At 44.9% G+C, this 25,666-nt stretch overlaps 2 protein-coding genes across 6 annotated transcripts in view; one reads left to right on the forward strand and one right to left on the reverse strand.

Annotated features, from left to right (window-relative positions):
* Positions 1 to 25,666, reverse strand: part of LOC116473121 (cytochrome P450 4X1) — a 94,492-nt gene that overhangs the window by 58,520 nt on the left and 10,306 nt on the right. For 2 of the 4 annotated variants that reach the window (XM_058442404.1, XM_058442401.1), the window contains exons 3-4: positions 11,213 to 11,228; positions 10,970 to 11,075 (exon numbers count right to left, since the gene is read on the reverse strand). The exons of 1 other annotated variant lie outside the window; for it this stretch is intronic. The gene's annotated coding sequence lies outside the window, so the exon portion shown is untranslated. The remainder of the gene's footprint in view (positions 1 to 10,969; positions 11,076 to 11,212; positions 11,229 to 25,666) is intronic. One more of the 4 variants, XM_058442402.1, reaches the window with a different exon arrangement.
* On the forward strand, positions 4,286 to 13,533 carry LOC116473122 (cytochrome P450 4A11). Of its 2 annotated transcripts, XM_032160766.2 has the most exons (11): positions 4,286 to 4,427; positions 5,079 to 5,123; positions 5,937 to 6,064; positions 7,077 to 7,204; positions 7,573 to 7,727; positions 8,168 to 8,274; positions 8,361 to 8,551; positions 8,651 to 8,784; positions 9,683 to 9,747; positions 9,891 to 9,967; positions 12,405 to 13,533. In XM_032160766.2, exons 1-11 carry the CDS (start codon positions 4,403 to 4,405, stop codon positions 12,598 to 12,600), a joined length of 1,251 nt encoding a protein of 416 aa, XP_032016657.1. In that variant the 5' UTR covers positions 4,286 to 4,402; the 3' UTR covers positions 12,601 to 13,533. The 2 variants fall into 2 exon arrangements, with proteins under 2 accessions (XP_032016657.1, XP_032016656.2); XM_032160765.2 differs by lacking the exons at positions 4,286 to 4,427; positions 5,079 to 5,123 and having other exon boundaries at positions 5,802 to 6,064; positions 12,405 to 12,685.

The raw sequence follows: 25,666 nt of genomic DNA on the forward strand, positions 1-25,666 counted from the left end.
TTAATTCATAGCAATAGTTACTATTTAACCTACTTTACTTGAGGTTGGCAAAGCAATCATTTTTTAAATATTAATTTCTGTTTAGTACAGATTGTCCTAAAGAAAGCAGTCAGGGCTCCTAAACAGAGTGCAAAGTTCTGATTGTGTAATTACATATTATTGTAGGATGAAAGAGAATTGGTAAACATGCTCCTGCTGTGGCTATAGTACTAGACTGAAGTAGGACTAAAATTGCTCTAGGACTTTCTCTGGTAGAGAAGGTAGACCTGTCAATGGGGGAAAAGTCACAACTAACATTATGTAGAATTTTTTTAAATTGTCATGTATATGAATTGAGAAAAAAAATCATGCTATGGATATTATGAGACCAGTCTCCCCAGTGGAATAAAATAAAGTACTTGAACAGCTGCCATATTAGCATCTGTTTGTCCATAGCATCATCCAGTTAATAGAAAGACATAATTCCCACTCCTCACTCAATACATAGATGGAAGTGGTTTTTATGGTAAATAGAATTAGATTTGCAATAAGACAAAAGTAATGATTCAGGACTTGGTTAATGTTAAGTTTAAGTATACATATCATGTTGAGAATTTTCTTTGAACATGTAACAAAAAAAGTGCTACTGAATGAACATTACTGCAATGTAGTAAAGCAGAACGCAAATTCCTTGAGGTCAGCATTCAAGTCTGTTTTCCTTGCAGTGGTGCCTACACACCTAGCATACTGCCTGGCACACAGTAAATGCTCATTAAATATTTGTGAGGTACATGGACAGGGGAATGTGGTAGACAGCTGATGAAGCTTTTCTCCCACTCTTCCCCTAGGTGGATCACCCATAGTCAATCAATTCTGAACTCTGAGGTCCAAGTTCTGCCCTCCCCCTTCACTCTCCCCACAAGTGGGCGGGACAATCCTCCCAGGATTTGAGCACAGGTGGACAGGGGTGGTCAGAGAGAGGTAGGGGCACTCAGAGATCCAGCAGGTGCTGCACCATGAGTGTTTCTGTGCTGAGCCCCAGCAGACTCCTGGGTGGTGTCTCCGGGATCCTCCAAGCGGCCTCCCTGCTCATTCTGCTTCTGCTGCTGATCAAGGCAGCTCAGCTATACCTGCACAGGCAGTGGCTGCTCAAAGCCCTCCAGCAGTTCCCGTGCCCTCCCTCCCACTGGCTCTTCGGGCACATCCAGGAGGTAGGGAGGAACTCAATGGGGGAGTGGGAGGGCAAGGAGGGTTGGGGCTCTGAGACCCTGGTCACAAAATCCATAGAGCAAAGCCTTGTTTTGTAACAAACGTGAGGCCTCAAAGGAACACCCAGCCTACCTCTCTGGTCTCAGCTTGTCCCAGTCATGAGGAGCTCACTCCTCCCATGAAGCCCATCCTGCTGGTCCTCAGCTCTATCGCCCATGCCCTCCTTCTGCAGATATCAAGTGTCTCTTGGCAGTCCTGCATGTGGAGGGCAATGCCTGATTGTCTCCAGGCTGGTTACCCCATAAGCCTTGGCTTTTCTCAAAGAACAAGACTTCTAGATGCTCTCTGCCCAGTCACTCAATGCCATCGCTCTGCCTGGCCCTGCGTTTGCCTGCGAGCACAGACACCCATCTGAGGAATCCGTGCCATGAGGAGTTTATGGTCTGTGAGGAATACGGGCAGGAATTTGAGAAGGTGTCAGACTGCAGGAAAAGAGCTCGCTCTGCTGGGGTGGATATGTGAGGCAGAGATCTGCTGGTGTAGGGGACCAACTGGCTAAATAAGTTTCCCCAAGACTCGTGGAATTTCCACAACAGGTGATTTAGGACCTGAAAACCTGACAATTGTGGGTACACATGAGGGGGGCAGACTGCACGATGTCCTCCAGGTGAGGAGACTGGTGTCTGAGTTGCACATTGAACAGGGTGTGTTGACCTCCTGGCTCTCCTCCCACCCGGACTGTGAGCTCCCTGGAGGTAAGCGTGTCATCCCCTTCCTGTGCCCCAGCAATGAGCAAAATCCTGGCACAGCTTGATGGTCAGCTCAGGTGTGCAGAGCAAGCTTGTCCAACCCACGCCCCATGGGGCTGCATGTAGCTCAGGATGGCTTTGAATGTGGCCCAACACAAATTCGTAAACTTTCTTAAAACATTATGAGATTATTTTGCAATTTTTTTGAGTTCATCAGCTATCATTAGTGTTAGTGTATTTTATGCATGGCCCAAGACAATTATTTTTCTTCCAATGTGGCCTAGGAATGCCAAAAGATTGGACATGCCAGGTGTAGAGGAACAGAGGAAGAAGAGAAAGGAGCAGCAAGAGGGCTGAGGAGGGACACAGCCCATCCCCTGTGCACTGCTATCCCTGCATGGGGAGGGGGGCGGGTAGGAACAGAGCAAGGTAAAGGGCTGCATGGAGAGGGACTCACCAAGGTGCTATGAATTGAACACACTTAAGTAGGCATAGGGTTTGCAGGGAATTGAGGCCTATTGTTTCTCAGCAAAGGAGGCAACGTAGTTCTCAGCAGGGCAGAACCAATGTGGGGACCTGACAAAGTTCTAGCCCTATATGGACTGGTCCCAATACCACTCTGCCTTCTTTCCCATTCTCCTCCTTTACCATATGTTACTCACTACCTCACTACCTGCCTCTGCATTTCAACCTTTAGGCCTCTGATCGCACTGTGCTTGCTACCCGGAATTATCTTCTCACTCATGTCTATCTGTCAAGGCCCAGCACCAAGCTACCTCCTTCAAGAAGGCCTCCTGGGTCTCCCAGTAGTGAAGGGCCAACTCTTTTTTCTATGGGCTATCCTTCTCAAGAGGCCAGAGCAGTGTTAACTTGACTCAGTTATTGTTCTGCAGTGTCATAAGTGTGGGATTCTTCTGGGATAGACCATGTCTGATTTATCTTTGTAACCCAATAGTCCCTCAGTAAATGATGACTTAGTGAGTGAGGTAGAGCTTTCTAATGTTCAGTTCTGAGTTAGGTCCCTCTTCAAAGCTTCCCCAGATGCTTGTCCTTCATTCCATCTCATGTCCATTATCCCCTACTGCACAGCCTCTAATCTTTCTTACCCCCCAACTAGACTGAAAATTCCACACAGATAAGGACCACAGCTGTGTCCTAACGCAGTGCCTGAGCCACACTGGGCACATATTGTGTGTGCAGTAAGCACGTGCTGAATGAAGGAGCCTACCCCACAGTAGGGCAAGCTGCCTCAGAGCTGGACAATATGATTATCAGGAGGTGGGCAGACATTAGATACTTATGTGGTAGACAGTTGCTTTGAGTTATTAGAAGCAGTTGAAATAAAGAAGAGTTGGCTACATGGAACATCACTAGGACCCAATGTCTTTAAGGGTTCCAGATGAGATTAAAGCAAAGCTGAGTCTTGAAAGCTGAGGAGAGGTGGCTGCTCTGTGGCAGAGGGGAAGGACATTCAAGGTAGAGAAAAGAGCAAGTGCCAGAGCCCAGAAGAGTGAGCAGGTGTAGCTGGTGTGTGAATCAGCAGCAGCGGTGGCATCGGCGTTGGAGCTGAAACAAACGGGTGATGGTGGAATTGCCAGCAGGGCTGGAGGCAAGAAAAGAGAAGTTGAAGCCAGAAAGCCAAGGGCTTTGTAATCCACAATGAAGAGTTTAGAAAGATAACTGCAGGCAGCAGGGAGCTCATAATTCATTGATAAGTGAAAACGAGAATAAGAAACCCAAATCTCAAAATTATAGTCCAACACCAGCACCATATGCATATACCCAGATTCCATCCCATAAATCTGTACATATTCAACATGTAGAATACTATTATGCACACATTTTTATAGTTAATCTTTTTTTGCTTACCAATACACATCCCAAATGCTATTTTATCTTAACAAATATTTACCGTATATGCTGGGATAATATTGAAAATATAACAAGTATGATTATATAAAGCTATTGTGTAATTTAAAATGTTTACATTAATTCATTTTATTCTCTAGATACACTAAATGATTTTACAAATCTGCTTATCAAGTAATACGAGTTATGCACATTGCCCATGGAAATTGTTGTATTTATGACTTCCAGAGATGTTACACAACATGAAGACAATGGCTGACTTAAATTTCTGCTGGCAGCATTGAGTGAGGGCTCATAGCGCTTGGCCTAAGGTCAAGTCCTGGGGAGAGAGCAGGAATCTGGATCACAGCTCAGGTCATCAGAAACAGATCTAAATCCCTAACCTGCACTATATGGCTCCTGTGGTTGTCCTGCCCTTCACTCCTGCTGCAAAGGCTAGAAGTAAATGAAAGTGTTCATCTGTCTACCCTCGTTGACAGTTCCAAGAGGACCAGGAACTACAACAGATTCGGAAATGGGTGGAGACATTCCCAAGTGCCTGTCCTCGTTGGCTATGGGGAGGCAAAGTTCGTGTCCAGCTCTATGACCCTGACTATATGAAGGTGATTCTGGGGAGATCAGGTGAGATCGAACCCCCATCCCAACTGCAATGTGTCTTCCCTCTTGACACATGCCCCTGGGTCTGTAAAATTCCAGAAGAGAGTGGCTGTTCAAATATCAATATCTGAAACCTCTCCCACACATCCACCAATCCCACCATGCCCAGGCTGTAGTCAAAAATATTTACTGAATACTGAATGTTTAAAACAACATGTGGGGCTGAATTTTCTATTCTTTTTTCTATTTCTCTATTAAGAAAATTGAGGTTTTCTGAAACGTAAATTGACCCAGATCTGTAAAACAAATTTCATTCCCTCATTGACCTGGGTTTTGAAGCTCTAATTGTCGCCTGTCCTGGTCAGGAGGTGACTAGGAAATCATCAATGTAGAAAAACCCATGGGTCTGTATTATTCATTGTCATTGAAGATCTAGCCTTTGTTTCTCACCAATTCACCTTCCTAGCCCTCTGGGTGTTTCCCTGCTGGAACACTAAATCTGTCTTCCTAAGCCCACACTGACCTTCAGGACAGAAATAGAAGTGGATGGGAGTCAAGTGGGAGGTGACATGGGTCAAACTGCCAACTGACAGACACCAAGAACTGATGGCTGCCTCTGAGACTGCCTTGCTTAGTAACTCCAAGTTTCCTATAAAGCCCTTTCTTACCTTTCAGACCCGAAATCCCATGGTTCCTACAGATTCCTGGCTCCATGGATTGGTACGTGTGCAAACTAGGACTGCAGCCCACTCCCTAGTTAGGTTTGAGTGATTTCTTTGGCTCACAGAGAACAACAGATTAGGGGCCACCACTATCATGACCTCATCCCCAAATCAAGCCTCATTTCCTTCTTCTAGCAAGACCCTCACACCTTCCTAATGCTGGTGCAAACCTTCCTGAGGCTCAGCTTCTTCTATTTAATGTCTCAGTTCTCTCCAGACATCCTTGGCCTCACATTTATTTTACATCTGCCCATAACCCTTTTCAACCTTTATCTCACAGCTGTCATAATCACATGGATGTAGCAGCTCAATCAGAAAACTCACAGGCCTGGCCAGGCGTGGTGGCTCACGCCTGTAATCCCAGCACTTTGGGAGGCCGAGGTGGGTGGATCACGAGGTCAGGAGATCGAGACCATCCTGGCTAACACGATGAAACCCCGTCTCTACTAAAAATACGAAAAATTAGCTGGGCGAGGTGGCGGGCGCCTGTAGTCCCAGCTACGCGGGAGGCTGAGGCAGGAGAATGGCGTGAACCCTGGGGGGCGGAGCCTGCAGTGAGCCGAGATCGCGCCACTGCACTCCAGCCTGGGTGAAAGAGTGAGACTCCTTCTCAAAAAAAAAAAAAAAAAAAGAAAGAAAATTCACATGCCTGAAATATACCTCCTTTTCCTGCATTTGCCCATGATGTGGCTTCTTCAGGATAGTTCTCCCCCCAAGAAGCCACCTTTCTCCCTCCCAAATTGTCACCAGTCATCCCTTGGTCTGTGCAGCCCCCAACACACATACGTACACACATTCGTGTCTACCTTAGGGTACGGCTTGCTCCTGTTGAATGGGCAGACATGGTTCCAGCATCGACGGATGCTGACCCCAGCCTTCCACTATGACATCCTGAAGCCCTACGTGGGGCTCATGGCAGACTCTGTACGAGTGATGCTGGTGAGTCCATGTCTCTCTCCTCTCCCCACACCCACTCACAGCACACACTCTCACCAACTCCACTCTCAACCCTGTGTTCCACAGGCAGCCATAGACATAGACACATGGAACAACACTCTCAGGTCATTGCTATGAGAGTAGAGGGCTCCCCAGAGTTGTGTAATGTAGGAGAATACCCAGGCATCAGGTCGTATCCACACTCTGTTCCCCACCATAGGAATAGAGATTTATGGTGAACACAAGGCTCTTCTCCTCCCACTTTGGAACCTTCAGCACAAGGGACTGGAGGAGTATGCAGTCTTTTTGGACAGCAGGACTTCCTATGCTGGCTGGCCTGGGCAATGGCAGCTTCAGTGGCAGCATGGACAGGCCAAGATATCACCCACCCAGGCTCTGGCCTGGGGCCCCAGGTTTCTGCATGGATTTAAGCCACCCTGGGAAGGAAATAAACACCAGGTCTATGTTCTCAGAGCAATACCTCCCATAGCATCATCTCCAGTCAGGACTCTGATTTCTCACCCAACTGTGCCCAGCAAATTTTGATGAATGGAAAAGAATTGAAGTCCCTGTTTTCTCTACAACAGAGCACCCATGCTAGCCCCTTAAGCTATCTTTGGCACTGAAACTTTCCTACTAGTCCCTCAGAACTAGCTCAGCTCTCAGAACACTGAAGAGTCCCCCGTTATTTATCCCAGAACAACAATAGCAACACAATTTTCACAACCATATGTCCTAACTGAATCTCAAAATTCAATACTTAATCTATGCTATTGTGAGAGGATCTGTTGAATGTTGTATGAAAAGTGTGTGAGAATTAGGTATCGGTTTACCAACACTGGCTTTACAGTCCCAGTTTCTACATTGCATCTGCTCTGTAAAGTGAGGAATCCCAACCAAGATATCTGCAGGCTACAGGAAAACACAAGATATCTGCAGGTACACGAAACAGCCAGGCCTTATTAGCAAAGCACTTCTTGGAGATTAAGAAGGTCCATGCCCTCTCCCACCACAGGACAAATGGGAAAAGCTCCTTGGCCAGGAGGATTCCCCTCTGGAGGTCTTTCAGCACATCTCCTTGATGACCCTGGACACCATCATGAAGTGTGCCTTCAGCCATCAGGGCAGCATCCAGGTGGACAGGTCAGTGATAACCCTCCAGCTGCAGGGCCCTTGTTCTTATCAAGTACAGTGCACATACCTGAGGGGCAGGTGGGGCAGCATGAAGGCTCACCTTCACACAAAGGAAGAGTCAGTCCCTGACCAAACTCTAATTCCAGTCCAGCCCAAACAAAGTCTCAGGAACAGATGCCTAATTCCTAGCACAGGCGGACCCTGGATGTTCATACCATCTGATAAAGGCCAAAGGATAATAGGGCTGTAAGATAGAAGAAACACTGCCTCAAGGCTGCTTGTCCCCATTATCCAAGGCTGCCTCCTCTCAGACCCCATTCTACTTCCGGGTAATGGGCCCACCCCTACTGCGGTCTCTTCTTCATACTTTCCCTCAGGAATTCTCAGTCCTACATCCAGGCCATTAGGGACCTGAACGACCTGTTTTTTTCCCGTGTGAGGAATGCCTTTTACCAGAATGACACCATCTACAGCCTGACCTCAGCTGGCCGCTGGACACACCGCGCCTGCCAGCTGGCCCATCAGTACACAGGTTCTGTCTCTTCCTCTTGTCTCCCAGCCTTTCCCAGGCACAGCGAAAGAATTTGTCCTGACTCCTCAGGCAGAGAAGGCCCCTAGTAACCCTGAAGAAGCCAGAACACACTCAGCCTGGGGAATTCCCTTGCTCAGAGGCTGGGAGCCGAAATGTGAGGGGCCAGATTCTGTGCCTTGGTTTATCAATGTCCCCACATGGAGATAACTGAATGAGACCCTGTCCAAACAGCATTCAAGCGGAGCCTCCATGAACTGTGCCACTGGTGGGAGGGGTGCCCTGCCTCACACAGTACTAGAGCTTCCACCCCTGACCCTGCACCCACACTCACATTTATGCTGAGATCTACCAGGCACCCACACTGGGACAGTTGGGCAGCTAGGCCTCCTGGGGGCTGCTGATGGTCTCAGCTCTGCCTGGTAACCATTGTTCTGGTACAGACCAAGTGATCCAACTGAGGAAGGCTCAACTACAGAAGGAGGGGGAGCTGGAGAAGATCAAGAGGAAGAGGCACTTGGATTTTCTGGACATCCTCCTGTTGGCCAAAGTGAGTATGTGTAGGAGAGGCCTGAGTCTTTGCCCAGAAGTACAGAGCAAGAGACCAGCCCTGCACTTTCACCACGGTCTTCCCAGATGGAGAATGGGAGCATCTTGTCAGACAAGGACCTCCGTGCTGAGGTGGACACGTTCATGTTCGAGGGCCACGACACCACAGCCAGTGGGATCTCCTGGATCCTCTATGCTCTGGCCACACACCCCAAGCATCAGGAGAGGTGCCGGGAGGAGGTCCACGGCCTCCTGGGTGATGGAGCCTCCATCACTTGGTGAGTGAGGGCTCAAAAGATGGGGTTCCCTGCCTTCTCTACAGGGGAAGCCCCTGGTCTGTCCAGGCCTTGCTGATGTTCAGGATGGGCTTGTTTCAGGAACCACCTGGACCAGATGCCCTACACCACCATGTGCATTAAGGAGGCACTGAGGCTCTACCCACCGGTGCCAGGCATTGGCAGAGAGCTCAGCACTCCTGTCACCTTCCCTGATGGGCGCTCCTTGCCCAAAGGTATGAAGTTCCCCCACCCTCTCACCCAAACTCTCCACAGGGACATGTGGAGGGTGAGAAATCCATGTGTGCATCAGAGTTCTGCACATCTCTGGGTCTGCCTTTTGTTCTAAAAAAATCAAAAACATACTTTGTATTTGGGATGAAGAATTTGAAAAGTCTGGCCGAGAGCTTGAACCCACCAAAAGTTCAAGAAATAAATGTTAATCTCTGAATGTGGCCTTGGGTCAGTAACTCTAAAATTCTATTCCTTGAGATGTGCAAGGCTGGAAAGAGAATCAGACAAGAGCAGAGAGGGATGTGTTTCTTTCCTCATGGGGTCAGTACAAAAGAGGCTTATCAGGAATTTCATTTCCTGGGTCAGCTGTTGTCCAGTCTCTGAGGAACCCTCAGGTTGATGGCAGAGAGTGGGCGATGACCAGATCTGGGGCCACCAAGGCGCAACTCCCCTGGTTCTGGCCCCAGTCCTGCTATAACCTAGTTGTGTGAACATAGACAAGACAATTGGTCTCTCTGAGACTCAGGTGTCTCCCCTGAAAACTGAGGGCAAAAGAATGTCTTCCTTGGAGTGTTGTCATATTGAGTGAGTTCATGTATATTCTCCAATGAGCCTTGGAGGATGTTTGATGAATGCGAAATGTCACTGGACTTCCTCTAAGGAGTAATGCTCTGATTCTTTCTTGCCTCTCATTCCTGCATAAATGGTTGTCTATCCATCATCTGAATTCACATGCTTTGTCAAGCCTAACCCACCTGCATAATGGCAGAATCATCCCAGTCCAAGTGACAATTTGTCGAAAGTAGGCCTTTTGGGTGTTCTTTTGCCCCTGCTGGCTGAAGTGCCAGGCCACCCCATGCAAATGATCGGTCTTCTCTCTGTTTCCAACCTGCACCACAGGTATCATGGTTGTGCTCTCCATTTATGGCCTTCACTACAACCCAAAAGTGTGGCCCAACCCAGAGGTATGTGGTCCTTGAGAGGAGGAAATGGGGTTATCTCTCAAGACCAAGACCTCCCGCTTCCACCTCTGGGAGTCCTGTCCCCTCATGGGTGGCAAGTAGGGGCTGGATCCTTAACTCTCCTGGCTCTGGCCCTCTCTCTGCAGGTGTTTGACCCTTTCCGTTTTGCACCGGGTTCCGCTCAACACAGCCACGCCTTCCTGCCGTTCTCAGGAGGATCAAGGTGAGACGTCCTGTGTGGTAATTAGAATAGAGAAATAAGGGAAGTCTCTGGTCAGCCCTCTGATCTTTATGAGCCCGATGTTCATATGCAGCATCCTCAGATGTGCCCTTAAATATTGGCATTTGTGGGAAAGTCAGGCACCTGGTGTGGGCGTCTCTGTGTACAAAAGGAAGGTGGCATTCCAGAGCACCCCATGGAGACTTTGCTCCCTCTGCTTCTTCAAATGGGCAGCCTGAATTCACTGTCAGTGCATGTTCCAAACTTCAGTATATTCATGTATTTTCCTCACTTTAGGGATATGAATTCTCAAAATTAGATATTCTCCAGTAAATTCAACTTCAGCTGTTTGCTTTTCTCAGTTATCAGGAATAGTAAACTGTAGATCTCTCTCTCCCCACACATCCTCAATGCAGCACACTACCTTCCCGATTTAATTCACCAGTCTGCCATAGAGATGAATCATTGAAATCTTTGCATCTGTTTATAATACAGATGACCCGCAAGTCCTACCTTTCAAGCCATATAAGGTAGCCCTTTGAAGAAAGTTTTACAACAGTGTGTGTCATATCATACGTTTTTCTGTCTTGCCCAATGACATTTTTACTGCATTATATAGTGTTCACATATTTACGTCTATTTCCCCATTTGGCAAATTCTGTACATGCCTTAGGAACTTTATACCACAGTCTTATAATCCACTTAGCACAATATTGGCCAAAAACATAAAAATGTGAACAGTACACTGTCTTGGAGAGAAAAGCCCAATAATTATCATATAACGCACAACATTTGAAGGCTCCTGGTATGTAAAATATAAAACACACTTGAAATTGCTTTTGAGCTGGAGAGGAAAATTCCAGAATGGCTGCGGTGGAAATCATCATGGCATCAGGAATCGTCCTGTGACATACACACAGGCAAAAACCATACAAATTCTTAGTAGAAACAAAGTTTGTTCAAAGAAATAATTATGTGACTTTTTCAAATGGTGAGTCCACTTACATAGAACAGGAAAGCTTCCTCCTAAAACTCCTTCTCCAGCACTGGTCTGTCTGTCCCAGCATGAGGAAGGTCTCCGAAACATTGCCTGCAAATCATGTCGCTGCCACTAGAGAACAGGAGAGCATTCCTAAGCTCCATTTCTAGCTCAGAACTAATATTTACTCTCAGTGTATTTCATTCTATTTTATTCATTTTAAAACTTAAATAACATCATTCACATATAAAAGTATTTCTTAAGCCTACCTCTGTGGGTCAAGTCCTGTGCAGTGTGATGAGAAAACAGAGATAAAAGGTAGAAAAATGTGTGGTACACAAATATATCCTGTGCTCCAGACACACATCGTTCCATCATCCATCGTTTCACTCTTTCACTCACTGAGTGGCTTGTTGAGTGTCCCTGTCCCTGGTGCTGTCCGTGGCACTGGACTGTGAGTGTTCATGGACAAACCACGAATGCTACCTGGGGGCCTGGGAGGGAGAGACCCAGCTGGCAGGGAGTGAGAGGCAGCTGGGCTCTGACTTTAGCCTTGAGGATGTGGCAGGCAGAGGTGGAGGGAGGACATTCTCAGCCATCTCCACATGAACAGGGCTAGGACGTGGGCTGGACAGGTTAAATGTGGGTAAGGCAAGAGCCCATGGAGGGCTTGTCTGCCAGCTGAGGCACTGGGATGCTGTCCCCCCCTGTGATGAAGAGCGTGGAAGGGTCTGAGCTGGGCTGTGACTTCAGTGTGCAGGGAGGGGAAGCAGAAATCCAGAAAGTCCAGGTGAGAAGACTGAGGAAGGGCAAAGAAGGACATTTCTGGAGTAGAATTAGAAGGCTACAGGGGCTGGTGGATGGAGGAGTGAGGTTAGACAGGAGCCCAGACCCTGGGGTGGGAGGCAGGTGGGGCAACAGCTGAAGATCACCCACCCAGTTCCCCTCCAGGAAGCCTCCCACTGCCCTTCTGACTCCCTTAATCCACCCATTGGGGGCCCCCTATGAGGATTCAGGTCCCTGTGTGTCCCACTACATGGGAAGCACCTGAGTGTGGCCCACCCTCACCCTACAGGACCTGAACTGACCTCCACACTGGAGAGCAAGAAATGTTTGTGGAGGAGTGAACAAACCATTGATTAACTCTTCGTCTATTCATGTGATTAGACTCTGTGCCTTAGAGCCCTGGCCCTGTCTTGATAGAGGGTTTCAGGCCGCTGAGAGCAGAGGTAGAAGGTAGGAGTTAGGAGCTAGCCCAGGAAGACGGCTCTGTCCAAGGTTGGGGACAGTGTGAAGCCAGGATGGGGTAGAAGTGTCCATGGGCTGTATGTGTGCAGGGGCTGGGCACATGAGGTTGGGCACTGAATGCCCACCTCAGGGCTGGGGTGAGGGGCCAAAACCTGCTCAGATCAGAATGGGGCCTGAGGACACTTCTCAATTCATTGTCTCTGCCTGGCCCAGGAACTGCATCGGGAAACAATTTGCCATGAATGAGCTGAAGGTGGCCACAGCCCTGACCTTGCTCCGCTTTGAGCTGCTGCCTGATCCCACCAGGATCCCCATCCCCATGGCACGACTTGTGTTGAAATCCAAAAATGGAATCCACCTGCGTCTCAGGAGACTCCCTAACCCTTGTGAGGACAAGGACCAGCTTTGAGGGCCTCTACCTGCCATCCTGTCTTCCTGACCCCTGCTCCTGTCCCCTTCCTGTCTGCCCATATCCTGTTTTCTATCTGCCCACCTTCCGTTCTTCCCACCTGCCTGCTGTCCCCCAGTCTGCCTGCCCTTCTCTCTCACCTTTCTCCAGGCTCCATACCTGCTTGTCTACCTGTCTCCTACCCACCTGTATCTCTTGTTGGGAGAAAAGCTAAGCATTGGGAGAAGCTGAGGTAGAGCTTGCATGTCTGACATAAGGTAAAAGAGTCTTGGAATATGTCCAGGGTCCAAGTTCCAGGGTCTAAAACCCCTTGTGGCCTTTGGAATACCAAGCTCTGTGCTAAAGGGTGGAAGGCTACCCTGACGCACCATAATCTAAGCCCGGGGCATAAAACCCCTCGTGGCTTGGATAGAATCCAGGGCTCGTGGCTCTGGAATGTGTCTGGACTTGCTGGCTCCTTCCTCCTTTCTCTCCCAGGATCAATTGTATCTTGAGTTAAAAGAACCTGCTCTCCATTATCTCAAGTAGCAGAGCAGATGCTAAACCGTCACAGCTGTAAATCATGTGCTTAATGCAACGTGCCCTTTTGACCCCCACATTCTCACCACCTGTTTGTTTGTTTGTTCACCAATAAATAGTCTGTGCTTCCAGAGCTCGGTGCCTTCACAGCCTCCATACTTAGCGTTGGTGACCTGGACCCACTTTCTCTCTCAAATTGTCTTATTCCTTTGACTCTGCCGGACTTTGTCACCCCCACGACCTGGTGTTGGGTCCGATCACCCCAACATGCCTGAATCTCCACCCACCTCCCAAACTCCTGCCTGCCCTCCAGACTGTCTGCTCATACACCTGTCTCCTTCTTCCTGCCTGCTTGTCTGTTCCTATATTAGTTTCCTATTGCTGCTGTAATAAACTATCACAATCTCAGTGATTTTAAATAATGGCTTTTTATTCTCTTACAGTTCTGGAGGTCAAAGTCAGATATGGGTTTCACTGGATGAAAACAAGTTCTGGACAGGGCCAAACCCTCACCCCTAGAAGGTTTCAGGGAGGGCCCTTGGCTTTTCAGCTCCAGAGCTGCCTTTTTTGCATTCCTTGGTACTGTCCCCTCCTTCCTCTTTAAAGCCAATGGCATCTTCAAGTCTCTCTCTCTCTGTGACTGTCTTCGCATCTCTTTCCCTCTTATAAGGACCCTTGTGGTTAGTTACATCAGGCTTATTAAGATAATCAAAGATAATGTCACCACCTCAAGATCCATTACTTACTCAAAAGTCCATTGTGACATATGCAGTCCCATAATCACAGGTTTCATGAATTAGGATGTGGACAACATGGAGACCCATTGTTCATCCTGGCACAGCTCCTACCTGATTGTCATCTGATGTGTCCATCTAAATCTCTCCTGTATGCTACCTACCTACGTACATGATTGTCAGCCAGACAATCCCTCTATCTTCCCTCCTCTCTAGAATAAGGTTCACAAGCTTGCAGGCTTTGTCCAGCTTCACATGGAAGGTGATAGGGTTAGAAGAGGAGACACTAAGGCAGGGAGATAAATCCCTACTGAAGAGGGAAAATGGAGATGAGGTGTGCCCATTGGTGCCAGAACCCTAGCAGGGCCTGATTTGACCCATCCCCCTGCACATAGCCTCATACCATGTCTCCCCTGGTGCCCACACCCTGTCCAGCTCCTGAGGCTCCCATGGTAGCTGAGTTCAGACAAAGGATATTTATCTAGGAGATCAGAGGGAGAAGCTCACACCTATAGGGAAAAGACTCCAGGCCTCCATTCCATTCAAGGTTTAGATTCAAGATGAATCACAGCAAGGCTGAGCTAAGAGCCTGTCTTGCTGTGTTTTGTGTTACTGTAACCGAATACTCAAGGCTGGGTAATTGATCTAGAAAAGAGGTTTATTTGGCTCATGATCTGGTGGCTGAAAAGTTTAAGTTTTGGCAGCTCAATCAGATGAAGGCCTCATGCAGCTTCCACTCATGGCAGAAAGCAAAAGGGGAGTGGCACATGCTGAGATTGCATGGTGACAGAGGAAGCAGGAGAGAGACTAAGGAAGCAAGACTCTGTTTTGATCTCGATGTCTTGGAAACCTGTCCATTCCAGATACAGCTAACACTCAAGCCTGTGAGGTGGAATGGGGCACTAATCTCTTCATAAAGGATCTGTCTCCATGATCTAAATATCTCCCACTAGGACCCACCTCCCAACACTACTGTGTTGGGGATCAAGGCCTCAAGGCTTTGGTTAGGAACATCCCACATCCCAGCCATAGTGAGGCTGCACTGAGCTGAGCAGGAAAGCCTCAAAGGCCTGGCCTGTCATGAGGGCATTGTAAACTCAGCTCTCCACAGTCCCAGTGAGGTACAGAAAGAGACTCTAGCCTAGCAACGTCACCAGGTACCTGTCAACCTCCCTCATATATGGAAGCTGCAGGCTTCTCAGGAAGCCATGGAGTGGGCAGCTGTCCAGTCAGGGGTGGGAGGAGCCCAGGTAGGCAAATGGGTCTGGCTGGTGGAAGAGGCTGTCAGACCCCAAGCAGCTCCTTCCCAACAGCACAACTTCTTGGTTGTCCTCTGCCTCTCTGGCTGGCCACCCTGATGGGGCAGGGGCATCCTCAACCCTGCCCACACTTGGTGATTGCCTGGGTGCTGGTACTGCTGACCGTGGACCCTGTTCCAGCACCCGGGCCCCATGTACTACCCCTGGGCTAGTGTCACTGATTGTCCCAGCCTCTCTTAATGCAGACCTTGCTTCTCTTCCTAAATCTGAACCCATGTGTTCCTCCCACCTATTGCCCACTCCTAGCCCAGGACCTTGGATGCCATAGAGAGAATTTCCTCTGCCTGAGGTCTCAAAGCTCATTCTGTTACCCTGAAAGGGCCTCTCTTCTAGTTTGTGCCTGCAACAAACTTGGAGGGAACTCCCTCCAAGTCCCCTGAGTTCCCAGGTCATTGGATTAATTCAGTCCTGCTCTGAGAATGGGCAGGAAAGGGGAGGGCTGGAAAGTCGGTGATCAGCAATGCTGAGGGATTTTGTCACCACCAGGCCTGCCTTACAAAAGCTCCTGAAGGAAGCAAAATTATGGAAAGAAAAAAACAAGTACCAGCCACTGCAAAAACACACCAAAATATAAAGACCAATGACACTGTGAAGATAATGCATCAACAAAAGTGCAAAATAACCAGGTAGTATCATGATGACAGGATCAAATTCACACATAATAATATTAACCTTAAATGAAAATGGGCTAAATGCCCCAATTAAAAGACACAGACTGGCAAATTGGGTAATGAGTCAAGACCCATCAGTGTGCTGTATTAAAGAGACCCATCTCACGTTCAAAGACATATAAAGGTTCAAAATAAAGGGATGGAGGAATATTTACCAAGCAAATGGAAAGCAAAAAAAAAAAAAAAAACAAAAGCAGGGTTGCAATCCTAGTCTCTGATAAAACAGGCTTTAAGCCAACAAAGATAAAAAAAAAAAAAAAAAAGACAAAGAAGGGCATTACATAATGGCAAAGTGATCAATGCAACAAAAAGAGCTAACTATCCTAAATATACATGCACCCAATACAGGAGCACCCAGATTCATAAAACAAGTTCTTAGAGACCTACAAAGAGACTTAGACTCCCACACAATAATAGTGAGAGATTTTAACACCCCACTGTCAATATTAGACATATCAATGAGACAGAAAATTAACAAGGATATTCAGGACTTGAACTCAGCTCTGGACCAAGTGGACCTAATAGATATCTACAGAACTCTCCACCCTAAATCAACAGAATATACATTCTGCTCAGCACCACATAACACTTATTCTAAAACTGACCACACAATTGGAAGTAAAACACACCTCAGCAAATGCAGAAGAATGGAAATAATAACAAACAGCCTCTCAGACCAGAGTACAATCAAATTAGAACTCAGGATTAAGAAACTCACTCAAAACCACACAACTATAAGGAAAGTGAACAACCTGCTCCTGAATGACTACTGGGTAAATAACAAAATTAAGGCAGAAGTAACTAAGTTCTTTAAAACCAATAAGAACAGAGAGACAATGTACCGGAATCTCTGGGACATAGCTAAAGCAATGTCTAGAGGGAAATGTATAGCACTAAATGACCACTAAATAAAGCAAGAAAGATCTAAAATCGACACCTTAACATCACAATTAAAAGAGCTAGAGAAGCAAGAGCAAACAAATTCAAAAGCTAGCAGAAGACAAGAAATAACTAAGATCAGAGCAGACCTGAAGGGGACAGAGACATGAAAAAACCCTTCAAAAAATCAATAAATCCAGGAGCTGGTTTTTTGAAAAGATTAACTAAATAGACCACTGGCCAGACTAAAAATAGCCCAGGACCAGATGGATTCACAGCTAAATTCTACCAGAGGTACAAAGCAGAGCTGCTACCACTCCTTATGAAACTATTCCAAACAACAGAAAAACAGGGACTCATCCTTAACTCATTTTATGAGGCCAGCATCATCCTGATTCCAAAACCTGGCAGAGACACAACAATAACAAAAAAATTTCAGACCAATTATTGCTGATGAACATCTATGTAAAAATCCTCAATAAAATACTGACAAACTGAATCCAGCAGTACATCAAAAAGCTTATCCACCACGATCAAGTCAGCTTCATCCCTGGGATGAGAGGCTAGTTCAACATATGCAAATCAATAAATGTAATCCATCACACAAACAGAACCAATGACAAAAACCATATGATTAACACAATAGATGCAGAAAAGGCCTTTGATAAAATTCAACACCCCTTCATGCTAAAACATCTCAATAAACTAGGCACTGATGGAACATATCTCAAAATAATACGAGCTATTTATGACAATCCCATAGCCAATATCATACTGAATGGGCAAAAGCTGGAAGCATTCCCTTTGAAAACTAGTACAAGACAAAGATGCCCTCTCTCACCACTCCTATTCGACATAGTATTGGAAATTCTGGCCAGGGCAATCAGGCAAGAGAAAGAAATAAAGCATATTCAATTAGGAAGAGAGGAAGTCAAATTGTCCCTGTTTGCAGATGACATCTTTGTACATTTAGAAAACCCCATCATCTCAGCCCAAAAACTCCTTAAGTTGATAAACAACTTCAGCAAAGTCTCAGGATACAAAACCAATGTGCAAAAATCACAAGTATTCCTATACACCAATAATAAACAAGCAGAGAGCCAAATCATAAATGAACTCCCGTTCATAATTGCTACAAAGAAAATAAAATACCTAGGAATATAATTTACGAGGGACGTGAAGGACCTCTTCAAGGAGAACTACAAACCACTGCTCAACGAAATAAAAGAGGACACAAACAAATGGAAAAAAATTCCATGCTCATAGATAGGAAGAATCAATATAGTAAAAATGGCCATACTGCCCAAAGTAATTGATAGATTCAATGCTATTCCCATCAAGCTACCATTGACTTTCTTCACAGAATTAGAAAAACCTACATAAATTTCATATGGAACCAAAAAAGTCCACGTATAGCCAATACAATTGTAAGCAAAAAGAACAAAGCTGGAGACAGCACGCTACCTTACTTCAAACTATACTACAAGGCTACAGTAAAAAAACAGCATGGTACTGGTACCAAAACAGATATATAGACCAATGGAACAGAACAGAGACTTCAGAAATAACACCACACATCTACAACCACCTGATCTTCGACAAACTTGACAAAAACAAGCAAGGGGGAAGGGATTCCCTATTTAATAAATGATGCTGGGAAAACTGGCTAGCCATATGCAGAAAACTGAAACTGGACCCCTTCCTTACACTGTATACAAAAATTAACTCAAGATGGATTAAAGACTTAAACATAAAACCTAAAACTATGAAAACCCTAGAAGAAAACCTAGGCAATATCATTCAAGACATTGGCATGGACAAAGTCTTCATGACTAAAACACCAAAAGCAATTTCAACAAAAGCCAAAATTGATAAATGGGATCTAATTAAACTAAAGAGCTTCTGCTCAGCAAAAGAAACTATCATCAGAATGAACAGGCAGCCTACAGAATGGGAGAAAATTTTTGCAATCTATCCATCTGACAAAGGTCTAATATCCAGAATCTACAAGGAACTTAAATTCACAGGAAAAAAACAACCCCATCAAAAAGTTAGTGAAGGATATGAACAGACACTTCTCAAAAGAAGACATTATGCAGCCAACAAACATAGGAAAAAAAGCTCACTATCACTGGTCATTAGATAAATGCAAATCAAAACCAAAACGAGAAACCATCTCATGCCAGTTAGAATGGCAATCATTAAAAAGTCAGGAAACAACAGATGCTGGAGAGGATGTGGAGAAATAGGAACGCTTTTACACTGTTGGTGGGAGTGTAAATTAGTTCAACCATTGTGGAAGACAGTGTAGTGATTCCTCAATGATCTAGAACCAGAAATACCATTTGACCCAGCAATCCCATCACTGAGTATATATCCAAAGGATTATAAATCATTCTACTATAAAGACACAAGCACACATGTTTATTGCAGCACTATTCACAATAGCAAAGACTTGGAACCAACCCAAATGCCCATCAATGATAGACTGGATAAAGAAAATGTAGCACATATACACCATGGAATAGTATGCAGCCATAAAAGATGATGAATTCATGTCCTTTGCAGGGACATGGATGAAACTGGAAACCATCATCCTCAGCAAACTAACACAGGAACAGAAAACCAAACACTGCATTTTCTCACTTATAAGTGGGAGTTGAACAATGAGAACACATGGACACAGGGAGGGGAACATCACACACCAGGGACTGTCATGGTGTGGGGGGAAAGGGGAGGGAGAGCATTAGGACAAATACCTAATGCATGCTGGGCTTGAAGCCTAGATGACTGGTTGATAGGTGCAGCAAACCACTATGGCACATGTGTATCTATGTAGCAAACCTGCACATTCAACACATGTATCCCAGAACTTACAGTAAAAAAAAGAAAGAAAGAAAAAGAAAAGAGATTCTACAAAAATTCATCAAAGATTTTTAGATATTTCTATAGTTAGAACCCAACTAGAATTGATCCCTCTCTCCTTGGCTCTATGTACCTCTCTAAACTAAGTCCTCAAAGTGCAAATAAGCTAAAATAAAAATGGGGGAAATTGTGAATGTAATTAATGCCGTTGAACTGTACAATTAAAATGGGTTAGAGTGTACAATTATAGTTTCCGTATGCTACGCTAATTTTTAAAAATTAACATACACTAAGATCACTGAATTTTAAGTGTTAGATTTTCTGGTGTGCAAAATATATTTTATGAAAGTCTATTTTTTTTTTTTTTTTTTTTTGAGACGGAGTCTTGCTCTGTCGCCCAGGCTGGAGTGCAGTGGCGCAATCTCGGCTCACTGCAAGCTCCGCCTCCCGGGTTCACGCCATTCTCCTGCCTCAGCCTCTCCGAGTAGCTGGGACTACAGGCGCCCGCCACCACGCCCGGCTAATTTTTTGTATTTTTTTAGTAGAGACGGGGTTTCACCGTGGTCTCGATCTCCTGACCTCGTGATCCGCCCGCCTCGGCCTCCCAAAGTGCTGGGATTACAAGCGTGAGCCACCGCGCCCAGCCATGAAAGCCTATTTTTTTTAACAAAAGTGATCTGTATCGGCTATTCAGTTTTAGTAGAACAGTAAAGGTAAATAAGATATGTGAAATTGCATCAACATTAAACTCAACTTTATCAAAGCCCAGGAAACAAGTGCCTAGGCTGATCTACCCACAGGAGTAACTGCTTCAAGCTGCCACCATGGGAATGGACTGCTCCTCCTCTGCCTTTCTTGCCCTAACCCTGAACCAGGAAACATCCAGCAACAAAACATGGATTTGCTTTTTACAATGTGGCACCCAAAACTGAACTGAGTCTCTTCCAAATGGTGATGTAACCACTCCAAAGTCTGACTCATTCCCACTCTCACTCATTGATCCAATCAGTGGGTATTTATCGGGCATCATCAACAGGCACAGTCCTCTGCTTCATGCCATGGGAAGCAAAGGACATAGCAGCTGGGATACCACCTTCCAGGAGTCTTTGCTGGAGATGTCTAAGTGGCAAATGAATGGAAAAATACGTCTTAATAAATCTTGACAATCACAAGTACACTTTTCTAAGAGTCACGCTTGTACTTTCACGTAGTTTTATATTCTTCTTTATACTTTCTTATACACTTTATTCATATCATTAAACATTCTTCACAAACATTATCTTCAATGACTGTGCTATTCCTAGCCCCATGGTTTGCATTCACTTTCTTACAGGAGCTGCCCTGGATAGTGAGACTTTCATGTATGCCAATATGTGCAGTTCATAATCTGACACATCTCCTGTTGTTCGGAAACACGGAATAAAACACAGCAAACATGAAATGCCCCCTCGAAAGTTTAGGGGCTGCCATCTGGACTGGAAACTCAACCTAATCATTACCCCCTTTACACGAATGATTAACAAATGATTAACATTCTTACATGAATGATTAGCAAAGTCTCTGGGGCCAGACCGTCTGGCTTATAATCCCAGCCACAGCTCTTACCAACTGGGGGATCCTAGACAGTTAGCTACCCTCTTTATGCCTTAGGTTTTCTCACCCACTGTAGGTGCATTTTTAAAAAATCTCCTTTGTAGGGTTGTTGTGAAAGAAACCATGTAAAGTTTCTGCCTGGTGGACAGAATACAGTAAGTTCTCACTAAATGTTGGCTATTACCACATTACGCCCAACTCTAAAGAAATTGAGGTCTCAGGGAGGGAAAGCAAAACTCACAACTAGAATTTAAAACCAAACTCTCTGACTTCTAAGCTCTTCTCACTACTGTTCTTCATACTATGCATGAAATACAGGTGCTGACTCAAGGGGGGAAAGAGTCAAGGTTCAAGAGTCCCTGGTTGGGGCCTGGGGAGGCAGTGATGGGTGGTGGAACGTAACCACAGAACTGGTGAAGGTTGGGGGGAATGTAGTGTAAGTGGTTACATGTCCCTACCCCTTGGCTTAGATAGTAGCCCAGTATTTCAGGCCTGAAGAAAAGAACACTGACCCTCTGTGTTCTGTAATGAATCACTTGTCATGAGGTGGGGCAAAGGAGGAGGGTGTTGGGAGTAAAAGTTTAGATGGATTTGGGAGCAGCAGGAAATGGGACCCCTTGAAGAGCTGACTTCCATGGAATCTCCCTCATAAATATTTTGGTTTAGTTTCTGAATTGGTGGCCTTGGCTATGACCTTGCGTAAATAACCATGAAAAAACTACAAGTAGTGATTGTTCCAGGATGCACTTGTCCCATTTCTGCTCTTTCGCATATGATCTTCATGGATTTGCCAGTGCTATTTCCTTTTTCTAGTATTTGCCAACTGTTAAACTTCTCTTCATCCTTAAAGACCCCATTGTTGTTTATTTTCTTCTTCACTGGGTGGCCCAAGCCCACCATTTCTTCCTTCAGTGCATACTCTATAATGTTTTAGTGTAAAAATTTATTTTTCTGCCTCGAGCAACTGAACTGTGGCATTGAAAATATTTCATTTTGAGTAAATAAATGAACAGATAAGTGAAGAATTCTGAGATATTAACAGCAGTGATTGTTATCCTACCTATTTTAGTTTCCTTAGGCTATTGTAACAAATTACAAGAAACCTGGTGGCTAAAAACAATGGAAATTTATTATCTCATAGTTTTGGTGGCCAGAATCTGAAATTAGAATTACTAACAAAAATCAAGTAAAAGCAGGGCCATGCTCTCCCTGGAATCTCCAAGGCAAATTCATGTCCTTCCACTTATGGCTCCTGGTGGCTGCTGGCATTCCTTGCTTTGTGGCCACATCACTCTTTCTTCAAAGTCAACATCTTCAAATGTCTCTCTGTTCTGTCTCCATATGGCTTTCACCCATGTGTATGTCAAGTCTTCCTCTGCCTCCCTCTTATGAGGGGATGCAAATGATTTCATTCAGGGCTCACCTTGATAATCCAGATTAATCTCCCAATCTCAAAATCCTCAATATAACCACATCCTCTACTACCATTTTTTTTTAAAAGATAACATAGAAAAGTTTCAGGAGTTAGAACCTGACATCTTTGGGGATCACTACTCAGACTTCCACAGTCTGCCTTCTGTTTCCCAAAGAGTCACATCCAGACCACATGCAAATATATTCACCCCTTCCCAACAACCCAAAAGTCTCACTTCTGTATAGTATCAACTCAAGACCAAAATCTCATCTAAATATCATGAGCTCAAAAGTATCAATTTTATTTTCTAAGTCACCTAATGTAGGTATATGTGAGGCTCTGAGTATAAGGCATCCTTAGAGAAAATCCCTCTAAAAATCTGGAGCTGTGAAATCTAATTATATCTAATATCTAATTATCTAATAAGATCTAATATCTAATAATATCTATTTATAGAATATCTAATTATTCTGTAAACCAATATAAGCTTTTTCATCCATGCTTCTCACTTCCCTCTGAGCCCTCATGAGAAGCATTTTAATGTCCATATATCTACTAATACCGTGTTTAAGACAGTCTATGCTTTTCCTGTCATGCTCTTCGAAATCTTCCAATCCCTACATATTCTTCAATTCCAAAGCCAATTCTACATTTGTGAGTATTTATTACAGCACACCTCACCTCTACTACCAAAATCCTAGGGCTTCTGTCACAAATTAACACAAATGTGGTGATTTAAAATGACAGAGCCAGTTGCGATGGCATGAGCCTGTAGTCCCAGCTACTCTAACAGTGGAAATGGAAGGATTGTTTGAGCCCAGAAGTTTGAGACTAGACTCAGCAACTTAAAGAAGACCCTGTCTTTAAAAAAAAAGAAAAAGAAAAAAAAGAAGAAAAAGAAGAAGAAGGGGAGAGAGAGAGAGAAGAAAAAAACAGCAGAAATTTATTCTGTCACTGTTCTGGAGACCTGAAGTCCAAAATCACTAGCCTGGCTTAAATCAAAGTGCCAGTGGGGCTGTGTTCCCTGCAGAGCTCTAGGGGAGAATCCATTCCCTGCCTCCCCCAGCCACTGCTGGCTGCCAGCATTCCGTGGGTTATGGCTGCATCCCTCCAATCTTCAAGGCCAGCATCTTGAAATCTCTCTCTGCTCCATCTTTGCATGACCTTCCCTGTGTGTGTCATATCTCCTTCTACATTTAGTGCTCACCTTGATAATCCAGGATAATCTCCCCATATTGATTCTTAACATCATCACCTCTGCTAAGACTCTTCCAAAAAAAGATAACATTTACAGGTTCTATAGATTAGAACTTGATATATTTCAAGGTCATTATCCAGCATATTATAGTCTTCCTACTGATCCTTGAAGATGGCCCTCCCCCACCAAAATGTGTTTGCCTTATCCCAACATTCCAAAAGCCTCAACCCATTACAGCATCAGCTCAAGTGTAAAATCTTGTCCAACTACCATTAGCTTAAAACTAGCTTAAAACTCATTTTTATGTTTGTAGTGGAATAGTTCATGATATAATGAAGACTGAAATGTGACATACATAGGGCTAAGGTTAGTGGTAGTAAAGTCTTTGACAGGAAATGAAGGCATTGGCCATAATGAAATATTGGGTATGAAGTTCATACTCATAGAAATAAAATAGTAAGCAGTAAAGTCTTAATAATAAAAGCTATTGTCTAAATTTCTGGAATATGGTTCCTAAAAATAAAATTAATGTAGGAGTATTTATCATGATGATATTTAGCATACTCAGCAAAGAATAGGCAAACGGTCCTGCTGCATATTTAACATTAAAGCCTAACACAAGTTATTCTCGTTCAGTAAGGATGAAGCACTCCAGTTCCTTCCTTCTTTCCTTCCTTCCTTCCTTCCTTCCTTCCTTCCTTCCTTCCTTCCTTCCTTCCTTCCTTTCTCTCTCTCTCCCTCCCTTTTCTTTTTTTTTTTGGAGTTTCACTTTTGTTGCCCAGGCTGGAGTGCAATGGCATGATCTCAGCTCACTGCAACCTCCACCTCCCAGGTTCAAGCGATTCTCCTCCCTCAGCCTCCTGAGTAGGTGGAATTACAGGCGCCCACCACCACACCTGGCTAATTTTTGTGTTTTTTGTAGAGATAGGGTTTCACCATGTTGGCCAGGCTGGTCTTGAACTCCCAACCTCAAGTGATCCACCCACCTCAGCCACCCAAAGTGCTGGGATTAGAGGTGTGAGCCACTTGCCCGGCCCCAGTTTTTTGTTGTTGTTGTTGTTTTGTTTGTTTGTTTTTGTTTGAGATGGAGTCTCATTCTATCTCCCAGGCTGGAGTGCAGTGGCGCGATCTCAGCTCACTGCAACCTCCACTTCCTGGATTCAAGTGATTCTCCTGCCTCAGCCTCCTGAGTAGCTGGGATTACAAGCATGTGCCACCATGCCCAGCTAACTTTTTGTATTTTTAGTAGAGATGAGTTTCACTGTGTTAGCCAGGATGGTCTCGATCTCCTGACCTCGTGTTCCGCCCATCTCAGCCTCAAAAAGTGCTGAGATTACAGGCATGAGCCATAGCACCTAGTCCAGTTGTTTCTTGTAAACCTTAATCTTTTTAAATTTAAAGTTTAAATTCTGTGATGGTAAGTGGCCGTGATGGGAAAATTAATCATAAACACTCTTCGTTAATTATAAGAGTAGAGAGTGTAAATGATCCACTTATTCATATAACTGATTGTAAAGTAATTACTAAACTTATTTCAAATGAAATTGTGCTGCTGCTCCTCATGTGTATACTCAAGAAGGCATGTTTTGAGCTTGAAGTTCATCCTGATCTTAGCATGGAGTATAAAGCTAGGCTTGAAACTGATAAAATAAATAATGTCCCCAAGTTTACAATAATTAGTGGATATGGCACAGATAAGGGAATTCATATTTTTAATGTTAAGGTAAGAGATTGAATTCATGCAAAGATAAATATTAATATAGAGGTGGAGCCAAGATGGCCAAATAGGAACAGCTCCAGTCTACAGCTCCCAGCGTGAGCGATGCAGAAGATGGGTGATTTCTGCATTTCCAACTGAGGTACCGGGTTCATCT

Source organism: Hylobates moloch, unplaced genomic scaffold (genome assembly GCF_009828535.3).
Source record: "Hylobates moloch isolate HMO894 unplaced genomic scaffold, HMol_V3 SCAFFOLD_8, whole genome shotgun sequence".
NCBI lineage: Eukaryota > Metazoa > Chordata > Mammalia > Primates > Hylobatidae > Hylobates > Hylobates moloch.

Bases quoted from the DNA above. Each gene is read 5' to 3' on its own strand.
- LOC116473122 (XM_032160765.2), top strand. From the start codon at position 5,807: ATGATGTGGCTTCTTCAGGATAGTTCTCCCCCCAAGAAGCCACCTTTC. The intron at 9,748-9,890 runs GTATGTGGTCCT...CTCTCTCTGCAG, and splicing joins AAGTGTGGCCCAACCCAGAG to GTGTTTGACCCTTTCCGTTT. The intron at 9,968-12,404 runs GTGAGACGTCCT...TGCCTGGCCCAG, and splicing joins CCGTTCTCAGGAGGATCAAG to GAACTGCATCGGGAAACAAT.